Raw genomic sequence first — 16,266 nt, 5'->3', positions numbered from 1 at the left:
AAAGGAGTAGCGAGCGCGCCGTCTAGGTAAGCAATTGGGGACTCTTGCTCCCTAGGTGCAGGGGCGCCCGTTCCCCACATTCTATAACGGGAAGGGAGGGAAGCAGGAGGCGGGATTAGGGAATATTTCGGGAACGGCGTGTTCCCCACCGGTGGCGTGGGGTGGGGGGGGGGCCCGGGCCCGAAGGTCATTGTCCTCTCCCGCTGGCTGCGCGCTGAACGCGCCAGCGCGGCGATCGCAGCCAGGGGTTTAAAACGCGTGGCATGTCGCCTTGGCCCCGCTGTGTTGCAGCATAAATATATACACGCACCAACACACACGCGGGTGTCGGAGGTGGCCACTTGTTCGCGCTCGCCGCCGCACTTCATAAAATAAAGTGCCCGGGACGTCATATATGTCACTCCTGCTTTCTCTGCTGTGCCGCGTCTTTTTCTTTCCCGCTTGAGAAGTGTGCTGCGTTTCGCTGTTACATTTTGCCCGCGGTCTTTTCTTCTGGCTTTTCGGTTTGTCTCGGTGGCAGCTTGGTATGCGGCGTCACGCCTTCTCTGATGATGCGTGTCGTGTTTTTTCTTTTCTTTTTGATATTCGTAGGTGGCCACAAGTTGGCTCTGGTGTTTTTTATACAAGGAAAGAAAAGGGTAGGGAGGCTGGAGTAGCGGGGAAGGGGATGTTAAAAGTGCTAAAAGTGCTCATTTCTTTTCCTTAAAGCAGAGAGCTGGGACAGTTGGTGTAGCATGCGTGGTGTCCAGCCCCCGTTTATTAGTTGCCGTCTTCACTGTGATGTTGGTAGTTAATCATTTCTTGTTTTGTTTTTAGAGCAGTTAAGCATTAACGCGTTTCGCAATACGTTCCGGTTGGGAGACTTCAATCATCTGCGTTCGTTCCTATGTTTTTGATATTCTGCGTATACGGTCAGAATATGTCGGAGGGAAAGCAAACTCGTTTGCGGGAGCGTCTTCCCGGCTGTGAATGTGAGAGCCGCGTTGTCTTCGCTCAATGTCTGCCTACTTTCTGCCTGTAAAGTTTTGCTTTTATTGTGACACAAAACAAAAGGCAGTATGTGAATTCACGCAGTTTGTGATTTCGAATCGCAAATAGAAAGCACTGACCGCGTGCCTGGAACGTTTAATTGTGTTCCCCTGTGTTGCACTGATGCAGGGCAGAAGGTTAACAAGCGCTGCTTCCTGGAATCTTTATATTTTTAAAACCTTTTTCGCGGTTCTGTTATGCACTTGGTGCGTATCAGTCTTGTGTATCCGCATAGACGTCGACGATGGCCACAGGAAACTTCATCCGAGAACCGGTCGCCGATTCTCTAATTGGGCTTTTTGTCGTCTCTAGCGCCCCGCGCAAGCGTGACGTGCACTGTATACTGCTTCCGTTAAGCCTCGCTGTTTATAGTGGCCTCACAGTATGCGTTTGGGTGTATGTACACGCGCAGGTGTTCGCCTTCATCTGCGGCCTGATCGTGATCCTGCTGATGATCCTGTGCCTGGCCTCCTCCAACTGGCTCATCGCGCACAAGTTCCGCCAGGGACTCTGGGAGCAGTGCGTCGAGGAGGACGCGCCGCTCCCGCTGCCGTTCGGCCTCAACGTCAAGCCCGGCTGCTACGTGGCGCGCACCGTCGCCTACATCCAGGCGGCGGCCGCGCTCTGCGTCATCACGCTGCTGTGCGACATCGCGGCCACCGTCATGACCGGCTGCGGCCTGTGCAGCAAGAACCCCGTGCGCAAGTACCTCATGTACCGGCTCGCCTTCTACGTGATGGTCTGCGCGCTGCTCTGCATCCTCATCGCGCTCGTCATCTACCCGGCCTGCTTCGCGGCCGAGATCGAGGAGAGCAACCGGCAGCTCTGGGAGTTCGGCTGGGCGTACGGCGTGGGCTGGGGCGCGGCCATCTTCCTGTTCGGCGCCATCCTGCTCCTGCTGTGCGACAAGGAGACCGAGGAGATCTACTACCGCGAGCGGGCGCTGCCGCCCCACGACGCGGCGGACTCCAAGGCGTAGCCTCCGGGCGTCCGCCTGGGCAATGGACGCGCCGTCGCCGCCTGAGACGCGCGAGCGTGCCGAGGAAACGCCCAGGCGATCGTCGCCCGCAGTGCTCCACCTCAAGTCCGCCTGCCGATGCTGCTGACCTCCTCTCGACCGTTGTTGAGCGGGCTCGCATTCGTGCTTGGCCTGCTGCTGCAGTACGCGTCTTTCTTCTACACTACCGCGGACCACGGCCACTCGTTCAGAAAGCACGCGGTGCGGAAACCGCGCCATATATGTCCACCAGTGTCGCCAGTGAGTGGTGACGGGGCAGCTTATTCCAGTGGCTAGGACTGCCTGCACACTTCACAGCGTCCATTGCACGTCTGTTGTCCGGATGCACAAACCTTCCCCCTCCCCCTTTTTTTTTGAAAGAGGTGGCTCTTGCTTGTGAAAAACTGTGCAAAGTTAAAGGCAGCTATGGGATTTAGATGTGTGGGGATTGTTGGCTGGAGGGTTTTTTAGTCGTCTCCTCACGTTCCATCCTTTCATGAAGTGACACTTGCACATGTTGGCAGTCAGTTATTTGGCTTCCTTGTGGTAGTTCGCACTTCTTCAGATCCATACTATTTAATACATCTTATTTCATCTTTGGCATCATGAAGGATTTGTTGGCAGCTTATGCCATGACCCTGGCTCTTGCCGCTGCGTGCATTTTAGTATCACAGAATTTTCAGCGGTTCTCTAGCAAATACAGACTCAGAAATAAAACTAACCATGTGTCGCTTTAGCATCGGAAGTGCAAGCCATAGTAATTTGTAGCATCCCCGATTTTTCCCTGCCCTAGCTTGATGACAGCCGCCGCGTTAAAACTTGGCTGCCACCCGAAATCGTTTTTCTCGCAGCTACTTTCAACTGCACTGTGTGCTTTTTGATCAAGTGGTTGTGTGGTCAGAGGGTGCCAATAGATTGGCCACTGCTGCCGCCATCTCTTGACACCGTCGTGAAACACAGTGAAGCGCAACTGAGCTGGCACAGTCTGCGAGACATTGCTTTTTTGTTTGCTGTTCTACTAAGAAGAAGATACAAGTGTGTGCAGCTGTCCGGCACTGGCCGAGGCTTGCTGATGCTGTCAGCCCTGTGAGAGTGAGTGAGTGCTTGTGCAGCTGGATCCTGCCCCCATTTCTCCACCTTCTCTTGTCTTATCCGGGCCTGCCATTAGTCAGCTCTGCTAAGGAGTGACGACAGGGGGCGCCACTTGTCTCTTCAATCATCGCCCTGTTGTGTGCAGTGATAGTAGTAGCCAGAAGCGCGCGCCGTGCAATGCTTTGTGGAGGCAACAGCACCCCCACCTCGTGGCACAACAGCACCCCCACCTCGTGGCGCAACAGCTCCCCCACCTCGTGGCACAACAGCACCCCCACCTCGTCGTGCAACATCCGTGTGCAGGAAAGAAGATGCGGCCTAGACTGTTCCAACGTGATCTGCTGCGAGTCACCGCAGCTGTCTTTATTTTATTCTTTTGTTATTATTTTTTGCTTCCTGTACAGTGCAGGGTTGTTGACTGATGATGGTTTTGTGGACTTGTGCCCTGTTGTGGCACCATCGCCACACCTAGGCCCACATTGTGGCAGTCTGTGACTGCGTACCTGCTCTGACTCACCATCGTTCTGGGAGAATGGAAGACCTGCTTGTTCTCCATTGAGCACCCAGAGGACCAGGAGCCAGCCAGCGGTTCACGGCTGCAATGTGTGCCCTAGTGTGGTTAGGTTTGGTGTGCCACGTTACAAAGTGCATGCCACTCTGTCGAACAGTGAAGTGTGGGTGAACGTGTTGAACGTGGGTTGAAGACGCTGTGGGAAGGCCGTGGCACTGCTGGCCTGGGCTATGGGAGTGCACATTTTGAAGCTGCGTCGAGAGTGCCAGGATGTGCGTGAAGTGCAAGGTGCAAGAATGACAGCAGCTTAAAAAAGCACTGGTTTGTAGTCTGCATGGCCTGTGGGTTAAACATTTCTCATCTTGGTTGGCCACTAGAGTAGCTATGCTCTTATACTGTTGCTTTCGTTTTTTACCAGGCTATTATCAGCCTAGAGGGTATCACTAAAAATGCAAACTGGCGCTGTATAAGCCACATTTTGTTGCATTTTTTTCCTTATTGATTCCTTTCTGTGGAGCCCAATGCTACACAATGTTGACTGCATGTGTGAGCAGCACAGTAGACTTCGTTAAGCCCAAACCACATCGAGGTGATTTTTTTTAAAAGCTGAGCAGTTTTGGAACGATTGCCCAGCTTCTCAAAGACAGTGTGCAAAACAAAAAATAACATTAGCTACCTGTGCACATTGGCTAGCGCACTCGTTCAGCGCATCAAGAGCATAATTAGACAATAATAAGAGGGTAATTACTCCTTAGCATCCACCCAAGCATGGCAATATGCAATGCGGCTACTAAAATCTGCATAACCTATACAAATCTGCTCCACTTTGGGGGATTCCCCTATAGATATTTGACTCTAACATGGTTTTGTACACACATCCTTGTAGCCTACCATTTGTTAAGGCGAAGCAGGTGTAAGCAGGCACATTGAGCTTTTTAAGTTTTGAAAGCTTTATTTTGGGAGCATGAGGCTTGTGAGCAATCTTTCACAGCACATGTCCTCTTGTGTAGAAAAGAATTCGTTCCAAGAAGGTAGCGCAACGAGCGAATAATTGACCAGGAGCATTGTGTGGGTTTTTCGAGAATACTGTTTATTGGAGTACTTGGGTCGTGTTTCATTGCAAACTGCACATTATTTGCTTTAGCCTCATTCCTGGTTTCATAGCAGTGCTTGTAACATAACCGACATTGGAGTATATTTTTTGCAGTTCTTCCTGCTTGACTCCGGTAAGCCAACCACATTAACAAAGCCCTATCATGTTTGTGCTAAAGGGATTCTATCGTATCTGCACTGGCAGGCTATGCCGTGCCTAGGATCACGACTTGGTTTCAGGATTCAAAATTTTCTAACAATGACAGCGATTTGTGGCCTTCAGGTTATCAGCATGTTTACTGCGGCTGCGATTTTCAAAAATCACTGTGGTTCATGGCTTACTGGTGGGCCACCTTTAAATTTACTTGGGGGTGGTAAGGCCCACTAGTGAGCCATTGGCGAGGCCAACTTTCTGGAACTGCAGACAAGTGGCAAATAGCGACCGACCTGGCTTGTGTGCTTTTTGCAAGGCCCTTGAAAAATCTGACCTGTCCTGCAGCTCATTCGCACAACTCTGTATTCGTGGTGCACAGCAGGAATACACGTTACCAACTGGTGACCCACGATGCAGTGAAGGTGTTAGCTGTGCGTTAACGTGTTAAGACAGAACTAGAAAAGGCAGCTTGGCTGGCCTGAATCTTGGGCCTTGTTTCTCGCCATAGCTGCCATGTTGGCTGCAAACCAGTGCTAGTTTGAAGCAAAGAGGTTGGGGTCATCTTTTATTTTGTTTGCTTCTTGTCGAGCTGTTTATTCCCCCCCCCCCCTTTTCATGGCTTGCAGATTGGCTTTGGGGAGCCAGATAGTGTGTTCACTGGCACCTAGGATGTGTTGCTTTTGTAGTTCTGTTTGTGAACAAGAGTGTGTTTATTTTAGCTACCCGTAGCTGCCATAATTTACGCACGGAGCGCAGCTGCAAGAGAAAGGACGATTTTAAGTTCGGACAAGAGCTTATACACTGGGCTTTCTTTATCATGAGTGCACCGTTTTTGTTGTGAGGTCTTGTAATAGTGTTTCGATTTCTGGATATTTTTGATGGCAGCTGCAATAACATCTTGCTTTGTTTTTTAATTGCGATGTCAGTGGTATGTTATGTTGATGACAGTTAAAGCGGAAGCTTGGGCGAGTTGGTACGGCATTTTCCTGAATAACAGCGCGAACTTGGACGAGGACAGAAGAAAGACACATGGACGGGGGCTGTACCAAGTTCGCGCTGTTATTCAGGAAAATGTTGATGACAGCTTACATAGCGAGCCCTATGCCTAACTGTTTCTTTTCTTGGGCAATAGGCAATGTACATATCAGTTCCTTGAGTTTTTGTTCGGAAGCTGCAATTAGTTTCTTCATGGTAGGCAGGTTTGACCTTTACTCTGCAGATTCGGATGAAGCTATGCTCTGCGACTTGGTGGAAGTTGGCTCTTTAGGGCAGCATTTGTGATTAAGCTCATTCAGTGTCAGGAACAGTTCTTTTATGGTTAGACCAGGGAGATTACGTGGGATTGGATTCACACACATTTAGTAGAAGTGCTTGATTTCTTTCAGGCTGAATTTTACCATTGCATCTAGTAGGTGACTAGTCAGTGATGACTTGGCTACCGTTTTTTTAGCTCGAACTAATCAGCTGAATTTTTTGCTTGGCATTTGAAGTAGTTTGGAATAGTTTGCTCTAACATTTCTTTCATTTCTGTCAATGCTTATGGTGCCTGCAAGCCTTCTTGTTTTTCTTTTCAATTGGCTTTCAACACGCTGACCCGTGACTGTTGAAAGATCCTCTCCCTCTCTATGATGTTTACCAGAATGTTGATAGCTTCCAGTAGAGCGAGTTGATGTGTGGTGTTTGGGTGACTGTGCCCTTTGAACAGAGTTTGCGTGGTACACTTGACATGGTCCCATTTTACTTGGCTTTTGCAGCTGTCTTTGTTAGAAACCTTCACGTGAGTGTATCCTGACAGCAGGTTTATTTACATGAGCCGTTTGGTGTACTACAGTTCATACTTGCTATCACAGTCAGAAAGTATTTGCGTGATTAATTCAGCTCAGGCCGCACGAAGCAACCTGAAGCAATTAAGTTTTCAAGACCGTTCTGTGGAGTCAGTAAAGGGCAGTGGTAAAGGTTAAAAACAATGTCTGTTTTTGACTTTCTGAAGAATTGCTTCTTGAGTTCTTCAAATGAAAGCTTGAAGCTGGCGTGGTTCAAAATTGCGCTGAGGTTTGTTTTATGTTGCAAATTGCACCCTTTTATATGCTCAACTACTCTTGCTGTTCCATGCAACGTCTCAGCATATTTTTTTTTTATTCTTTTCTAATGCCGTAGATCGATATGACATTTCAGATAGGTGTTAGGTCATTGGGCCTGAAGCCCATGCACGTTACTCTTGAACTGCATGGAGGCGAAAACTTTGTGATTTGTCACTTCGTGTCACCAAGCTGTCTTGGTCAGTCACGTGAGGCCCGCTTATTTCCTCGACTGTGTGGTTCTGTGATGTGTGTCCGTAGGGTCTGTGGGTGCAAAGCACGAAGGATAAAAAAAAAAAAAAAACGGGATAAGGAACGAAATGTCGTCATGCAAGAGAAGGCATCGAGCATGGTAGAGTTTCTGGATTGTGCGCGTCGTGCTGACCTGCGGCGCTTCCTCCAAGTTCCTCTCTCTCTGAAATTATCGGCTACCTTCTATGTTCTTTCGCCCCTCCTTCATCGTTTTACTTTTTTTTGGACCAACCTTTTTCTCCTCGTGTTGCCCATGCAATGAGGTATTCCTGATCTCTTGGCAGACAAAGGAAGGATAGTTCTTGTGCTATCAGTCATTCCTGCTTTGCTTGAACAGGTTTCATATTTTCCGGATTCCTCGTCCAGTATTGTGGCTGCCTGCCACTTGCCACCCCCCATTTGCTAAGAGAACTACGAAAAAGAAGCATCTTCACATTTAAAATGCACTTTGAATGTAGGAGCATCACTCTACTTCAATAATCGCGATAATGAGAAAGGGTGCGCTTAGACTTAGCCAATAGGGACAGTGCGATTTTGAAAGTTGAAAGCCAGACTTAGTGAAAGAGAAACACTGATCAGCCTGATTGAGGCTGGTGTCGATCCATGTCAAGTCACTTTCTTTGTCGGGTCGTCTCCTAAGAAAAAAGAACTCAGATTCTGAATGCCCCGTTTTTTACTTTACCCAGTGATCACAGTGTGAAAGCTAATTTGCTCTGGCACACATAAGCGCCATCTTTTGACTCCTCCCTGTGTATGTCTGGTTTAACATTCTGTGGGCAATGAGGGACACTCAGTATGGGGCCTCCTGAATAATTTCGGCCATCTTGGTTCTTTAGCGGTCTAACAGCACATTGCACAGTACATGGGTGGCTTTGCATTTTGCCTCCACTGAAATGCAGCTTCTACGTCTGGGACTTCATCTGTAACATGGGTCCAGCAGCCGAATGCCATAGCCACTGAGCAATCATGTGGTCATGATCATGGTCATGTGGGCATGATCATGGTGGATGTTCAACTCATGGCAAAGATGTCATTCCTTAGTGGTTAATGTATCATGTCTTGTTTTCTGCGTAACAAAGACAAGATAGTAACTTGTAATAATCAAATGGTTCACTTTTTATCTTGACACTCCTGCCGTGGTTCAGAAGGTGTGGTGTTCTACTGCAGAGTTCGAAGTGATCGGTTTGGTACATGGTGGCTTTGCCACATTTTGATGGAGGCAAGATTCAAAAATACTTGTGTGCATAACTTCCGTGCACATTAAATGACTCCACGTGGCTTCTACTGATCCAGAGCCCTCGACTGCAGTGTCCTCATACTAAGGTGTGGAATGTGAAATCATTTTTCCACTTTAGGTATTGATGTACCTAACCTAGACAGGCATAACGTCTACAGTGATCCTGTACTTCCTTTTGCGTTTTTTTTTTCTTGCCTTGTCTTGATGTAATCCTTCGAACACGTATTGAAAACCTGAATGGAAAGGAGAAAAAGCCGCCGAGGCTTTCGATTTAGCGTCCTAGAAACGAGAGCGTCAAAACCACTGCCAAACGTTGTGTCCCTTGGAAGTAGTGGGCACATCTTGTCTGTCTGCATTTTTTGGTGTGAGTCATCCTAACAGTCTTTTGTTTCGTTGTTCCTTGCACTTTTTTTCTTCACTTTTGAAAGCTGGAATGCGTGAGTGTGATGCTCTGTACAAGTTCTGCTGTGTGTTCCAATGAATTCATCACATTGCGTGCACGTTACACACGTCCCGCTGCGTTTTCTGAGTGCCAGGACAAGCGTACCAATCATTGTGGCGCTCCTGGGCAGACTGCTGATTAGTCTTAGTCTTTTTAGAGCTGGCATGTTTCATACCAATCAGTCAGTTTTGTTCCTACCAAATTTGGTTGCGGTACTTCCGTGTTCTCTGCAAAATCAGTGGCGACCTCTGTAGCGATGCAAAGCCGCAGGAGGCGCCACCTGTCTTTAGGAAAATGAAGTCTTGTTGCATTGCCCCTTTGCAGCTTCCCCTTTAGCGACCTAGATGGCAGCACTGGTTATATGTGAAATTTTGCTTTCTTGTTCGTTCCCTCTAATATTGCTCGCGACTGTACTGCAGCTGATCACTGTATCGATTGACCTTTCTCATCAGAAGCCACTTCCACATCCATTGTAGGACTGGGAATTTTGGACTGGGCATTGCACATACACAAAAAATGTGGGTGCTTAAAAAAAATAAGTTGTCACTTAGGCACTTCGCTAGCTGTTTAACCGCGTAAGACTGAAAAGGGACATTTCCAAAAGCAGTGCAGCAGTTGTTGGGTGACAAACATGCATTCATGTCTACCGCTGATCAACTGCAATTGACAGTTCTGCATAGCTCCCATCAGAACTGTTATGGGTAAGATCTTGCTTGTGTGCTCAACTCTGCAGTCATGTGCAAACTAAATTTGTGGGTATCTTCATCTTAGGTCTGGTGTACCGTTTGTATTCTTCGGGATGACTTGCTACTCTTGTATGAAGTTGTGCTGCTGTACGTGCAAGTTGATGTTGAGTGGTTTTTGGAGGAGTGTAGTGCTTCGGACTACTTTTCAGTTTCTCCCTTTTGTGTCACTGTTCATGTTGTTCTTTTCAAGATATCAAGTGTAATATTCTTTGTGCAGTTATTGTGACATATGTTGACGATATTACTTTGGCACATGCACGCTGGCATCTCTGCCTTGGAAGCTGGCCACATTGTCACGCTAGCTTATTGCTCATTTGTTTTGGTCATCTTGTTGGGAGTGCTCTTGGTAGACTCATTCGATGGAACCTTTTGGTGTGCTTGTACCTTGAAGGGTAGTCCACCAAACAGTTAAAAAATGCATACACCGGCGCAAACAAGGGATAATTTATTAATTTAAAGCAGTTTGTTCATTTTTTTGTGTCCTAGCTGTGTAAGAGAAATTCGTGCTTTCATTTCATCATCCCTCTATCGCTGCTTGATTTCTGAAGCGCGTGAAAACTTTTCTTCTTAAAAAAATATTTCAACTTCATGTTTGGCAGTTGCACAGTACATGTGCATATTGTTTGCTTGGCTTTCTCAAGTTCTGAATTTAATTAAATTAAAGCATGATGGTAGTTGAGCATGTGCTTTTATATCCAGCTTTCCACTCATTTCTCGTTCTTTCTTATTTTCATCTGATTTGAGTCGATGTTGTCGCAGTCTCATATTTTCTTGGTTTTGAACATCCTTTTACTTTTTAAATGTAATGGGAATAAACTCTCGTGTACACATGTAAGGAGCTCCTTTACAAGCTAGTGGTGTGTCTTAAAAATTCTTGCACACAGAATGAAACTGCGCTGAACACAAAGGGACTTTAGTAATACCGTGGAGCATGCGTGCAGCCTCGTTCTCCAAACCGTCACTCTCATTCTGCAGTTGAGGGACCCACTACACTTAATACATAATGGCTGGCTAGTTGGCTGTGCGTGCTTATGACTGCAGCATAGTAGCAACACTGACAAGACAAGGGCTCGGACACAGGGGCTGGCTGACAACTGATTTTTTTATTGAATGAAATGTTCACAATATATAGGAAAGCAGAGGCATCTGATTACCACTGTCCCTGCTTTCCTATATATTGTGTACGTTTCACTCAATAAAGAAATAGTATTTGCGTCCTTTTCTTGTCTTGTCCACGTTGCTACTGCGCTGTAGCCTTACGTACCCACTAAGCGTTTGTTCTAATGTCATTACCCCACCATCTAATAGTAATACAACTCAGTGCAACGAAAGGAATTGTCATAGCATCACTGGGTAGCGTCTGCTGGTTTTCACTTGCTGCATAGGAAGGTCCAGAACACAAAACCATGATGAGGGTAGTAGTAAATGTTAAATGCTAACATTGTTGAGCACATATACATCTTTCATGGAATCTTGCGTTGCGACGTTACATGAATTTTTTTTTTTATGCTGACAGAGCTCAATTTCAAATGAGGATGACTGCCAGCACTTATTTCTTTATGTATTTTGCCACTCCTGCGTGACTGCATCAAAAAACTTGTTTCTACAGTGTGCATTTATGTAGAGATGAATCACATCACTTAGCATGTTTTGTTTTAAACCCTTGGAATTATATTGGCAGGTGATATGTAAGCAAATCAGAGGTGCGTGCCTTTTCTTATAAGAAAGACTCCGGCTGTCTGCGTACAAGAGTAGAAAAACTTTTTTTTCCCAGTTAACTTTGTAAAGCCTACACTCTCTATTACCCTTCGGTTATGTTTTCCATAACGTTAATTTATGTTACTGTTCTTCCTCCTTTGTACTTAGCAACATGCCCTATGGGGGTTACACTGAAAGAAAAAGCGATTGTAGGCAGATGCCTCGCTTTGTGGTTTTTCTTTTGTACATAAGAAGAAAAGGTGAATGCTTTTTCACTGTCTTTGCCTGCAGCAAAGCAAAGGCAAAATATGAAGAATATACCATGCTGCTATAGGCTAGCTTGTGATGATGTAGGGTTGTGCATTGCAGTGTTTTTTTTCTTTTGTTCTCTGCACCCATGTGTTGAACATGGTTTGTGTAGATACTGGCCATACAGCTTGGCCTGTACACACTCAGTTTACCCCACAAGTTGTTTATATGAATGTAAAATATGAACCTTTGTCTGTGTGCCGAGTTTGAACAGCGGGGAAACTGGCGAGGTATTTCAAGAAGAATATGGGAAAAAGCCGACGTGTTTGTAGATACATTCTCGCTTACTGGGGTTTGCCGGCAAGAATGCTGCAGCGCTCGAGACAGTTTCGGTTGATGTCCTATTCGTTTTATTTAAAACCCGCTCTAAAACACACATGTCCCTAAATCAAATTGTCTTCAATTTCCTCCTTTTGATGACACTTTGTAACGCATGCCTTTTGGTGTCCCGAACCGCAAGAATTGATGGAGACCGCATTGTGACATTTGTGTGTTAGAACCTTGCTTGCAACTGCACATGACTGCAGCGCTACCACGCCCCCTCGCCACCACTGGGTTCCAGTTTTGAATGTGTAGCAGAGACTGAACAAATCTCAGGAAGTGGTGGGTGTGAGAATTAGTACGCTGTAGCAAAGTCATTCATACGCACACTCTCATCTGTGGCTTTCATGTGTGAAAGTTGCTTTGCGGAATATCTGGAGAAAGGGGAAAATTGCAAACAAGCAAAAAAAAAAGCAAAGTATTCAGCCTGTGCAAAGGGACTCGCGTATATGTACGTTCATCTTTCCGAGTGTTTATAGGACTTTTGACGTGCTTGGCGCCGAATGTTACTGCCTACGTTTGTGTGCGAGCTGTTACATTTAGGCATGAATCGTTTTTTGCGCGAGAGAGTTGAACCTTTTTCAAATTACACTTGCAATAGAACTTGTTTGCTACTACATCCCTCCTCGGATATTCCTGCCCGAAAATGACTGTTCTGTCTTGTACGCAGTTTTCTGAGTTGTCAGTCTCCTTCAGATCGCCTCATTTTTTTTTTCTTTTTGTCAAACTCTGTTTGGTTGTGTAGCTCTTGCATCGGTTTGTTTTCGGAAAGATCAAATAAAAGTTACATTTTCGACTGTTATCATGTGTTCGAAGTCATGTCTGCAATATGCGTCTCTTGAGGAACCATTCACATATTTGATGAACATGCTTTTGTCATGTGGTCATGATGGCTAATAAGCATGCTTAGTGCAATGAACTTTTAACTGTCAAGAGTCGTGCAGTTTATAGCTGGGCCATGGTCACAGCTACGAGTGATTGCAGGTTTTATCCCAGCTCAAATCGCAAGTTTCAAAAAATGCTGCTTAGCATTGTCCTATAAACCACATAAACACACCTTACATGCAAAACATGCCAGGTATGTCCTATTTATTAAATTTGAATGGCGCAAGGGAACGAATACAGGAAGACAGATAGAAAGAGTGCCTATCTTTCTGTCTTCCTAAGTTCGTTTTCTTGTGCCATTCAAATTCATTATGAACCAACTAACCCAAAAGCACGCACTTCTGTCTTATTTAGTAACGTATTTTAACTAGCCACTGGGCCTAGGTGGCGACTGAATTGGGAAGAGCGCTACAGCTATCGAGTAGAGTATAATCGAAACATAATCTGCCGCCGCGGTGGCTCAGTGGTTATGGTGCTCGGCTGCTGACCCGAAAGACGCGGGTTCGATCCCGGCCGCGGCGGCTGGAATTTCTTTGGAGGAGAAATTCTAGAGGCCTGTGTACTGTGTGATGTCAGTGCACGTTAAAGAACCCCAGGTGGTCGACATTTCCGGAGCCCTCCACTACGGCGTCTCTCATGGCGTTAGTTGCTTTGGGACGTTAAACCCCATAAACCAAACCAACCCAACCGAAACATAATCTGAAAGAATTTTCTAACAAGTACGTAATGTGTTGTGGTAGGCAGTCAAGGCTATTTCAAGCAGCTTATTGGAAATGGTGAATTCAGGAAGACTTACTGTAAGCAATGGAGGATGGATTTCTAGGATACATAATGCATACTGCGATATGGTTATTCCGCTATTGATGGTGTAACGTTTGCGAGTATTAATTTTCTGGCAAAGGAACTGCAAAAAATATGCCAAGCACAACAATGTGCCCACCTTTGGGAAATAGAGGTGAATTTCAGAATTTCACCAGACAGCTTCGGGAGTGCAAGGGTGCACTTTGTTCATAGCTATTAACTAGGGGCTGGACTTTTTGCCTTTTATATAATGGAAATTTGGTGGACTTTTTTTTGGTTTGTATTTGAGAATGAAACTTTTTTTTTTTCGGTGAATAGTATTTATGTATGAATTTTCTTTTTTTGTTAAAATATATAATGTCCATGTGCAGTTAAAAATGATGTATAATCTATTTTTAACTTTTAGTGCTAATTAACACAGTGATATTAAGGGGGTTATATTCTTACAGAAGGAATTTTTACTGTCGTAATAAGTAAAATGTCTACAGTTAAATGATTGCGTCATGAGACAAAAACATAAGTGGGCTTGCATCATATGTGGTTCGCGTGTTGATAGCAGCAACTGCTACATAACTGTCGGAGAAGCCATTTATGCATAGCTTTGCTTCGACAGCAGTTAAAGGGACACTGAGGAGAAATTGAAGTTGGCTTGTATCGACAGAATACCAGCTACTGATTACAAAAACGCCACTCACACTGACAACAAAGCTCTTGTAACGTAGAAAAGAGCAAGAACCAAAATACAGGTATCGCCGCCACAGGCCAAACTCTCAAGTACAAGCGTGATGACGTCATAGGACAAAACAGTGTTGCTAGAACCATTGGTTCTAGCAACACTAGGACCTGAGAAGCCACAAATCACCGAGGCGCAGCCAATGCATGCGCAAATCTCCTTAACGTCGCCAGATGGCACCGCGTGCCCTGCAGCTACGCGCGCGCCCGCAGAATCGGGACTAATCAGCGCCTGCTCACCAGCGGGCTCCTGGTATTCCGCTAACGGTAACAAGGTACACGGTATGCTAAAGGTGTCTATTTGCGAAAACTTCGTTGACGACTTCGAGAACGGGATCCATCGTAACGCTGGCAAAACGCGGTGCAAACGTAAGCGAAGCGACGGCCGCAATAGCCGATAGATGCCTTCAACGTGCGGCCGGCTATAGCTTTCTTTTCGGCTGCTGCCAGGCCGCAGTGCTGGCCTCCAGAAATCACGGAGTCTGCGTTACGTCATGTGTACGTCATATTTTACGTCGCTTAGTCCTGTGTCGTCATAAGAGAATCAGAAGTTTGAATCAGAGCGGCGGGAAAAACTTTTTCAACTTCGAATGCAAATTTCTTAAAAATAAATGCATCTTTCGCTGCCGGCCAAGTTGCAACAAAGCCATGACATGCCGAACTATCGGATTTTGCTATAAAAAAAATATTAATAGTGCTCTTCTCACTGTCCCTTTAAGGTTCGAAAAGTTGGCGTGCTTGCATGCAATGAAAAACCTACGTTACCAAGCATTAGCCCTAAGCCAGTGATAAATCTGAGCAGATGGCGTATACGCTAGCCGAAAGAACTTAGCTAGGATGAGGAGCCTTCCAACCTGCAATAGCGTGCGAGTTTGTGGATCGATGCCTCAAAATGCACACCTACCGACCCAAGGCATGAAATTTCAAACATACTGTTGTCTTGCTGCGTTCCTGATTATAGTACTTTTACAATTTTCTGCTGTCACCTACTGTAACTGGTGCTGCATAGCCAGCTAGTTTTGACATGCCTCCCAGAAATACTGACCCTTATCGGTTAGAACCGAATTTCAAAAAATTAATTGGGCCTACTTTACCCAGAGTTTTTTGGCTTTAATTAGAAAGTTCAGCCCCTACTTATGACAGCTGGCTAACTGTTTCTGTGTCACTGTGATGACTGCAACAGCAGCATGTGCTGCCTGCAAACAAAAGCTGAAAATACACCTGCAAGTCATAAATATTTCTTAATTGCAGTAACTTCCTTTCATCGTTGTTACGGGCATGGAGGCCTGCACACTCAACCAGGATTCAGCAAGCACATGCAATGTCTTGCAGCTTTTTAAAGAGCAACTGCACCATTTTTTGAGAATTTCGCGATATTCGAGGATTCAAATCTGTATAGGCTGTAGGTAAAGCATGCCCAGTGTTTTTGTGCTACCATTTAAAATAACGTAATCGATAATTGAATTTTGCGCTTCTCCTCAATGCACCAGAGGAGTGCGGGAAAGTTCAGTGTCACGTCACGGAAGATATGATTTCAAATTACCGCTGCCGTCAGCCACACTCTTCCGTGCCTAATTGGACGCTGCCAAACAACTCTGGGCATGATTTCCCTTTGGTGGCGTTGTTTTTTTCTTCAAAGCAGGCGTTTATGCGTTGGCAATGTACCTATACCTTCGATGACGTTACCATTCCCCCACCCCTACTTGGCATTGTGTGCTGTAGAGAAGCTTGAAGGGTGACATGATTTTATTCGGCGATTATGCCACTATTTCAAATGTCAGCCTAAAAAGACTTTGCATGCTTTACCAGCAAGTTTCACACATTCGACCCTTTTAAGCTAGTTGATTTCTAAAACCTATGCAGTTTCCCTTTAAGAGCCTTGTCCAACTG

The 16,266-nt window shown here is 45.8% G+C and overlaps 2 protein-coding genes across 5 annotated transcripts in view; both read left to right on the top strand.

Annotated features, from left to right (window-relative positions):
• Nucleotides 1-12,760, top strand: part of LOC149362580 (p53 apoptosis effector related to PMP-22) — a 68,438-nt gene extending 55,678 nt beyond the window's left edge. The window contains exon 2 of the mRNA XM_089573105.1: nucleotides 1,442-12,760. Coding sequence (XP_089429231.1) covers nucleotides 1,442-2,008 — 567 coding nt within the window. The 3' untranslated portion in view covers nucleotides 2,009-12,760. The remainder of the gene's footprint in view (nucleotides 1-1,441) is intronic.
• LOC149362576 (2,4-dienoyl-CoA reductase [(3E)-enoyl-CoA-producing], mitochondrial-like) overlaps nucleotides 1-16,266 on the top strand; it is a 170,070-nt gene that overhangs the window by 77,621 nt on the left and 76,183 nt on the right. The window lies entirely within an intron of this gene.

The sequence above is a fragment of the Amblyomma mixtum genome, chromosome 2, assembly GCF_055824585.1.
Source record: "Amblyomma mixtum isolate Tamu chromosome 2, ASM5582458v1, whole genome shotgun sequence".
Lineage (NCBI taxonomy): Eukaryota > Metazoa > Arthropoda > Arachnida > Ixodida > Ixodidae > Amblyomma > Amblyomma mixtum.
The sequence above is the reverse complement of the archived record's forward strand: the minus strand, read 5'-3'. Positions and strand labels throughout refer to the sequence as shown.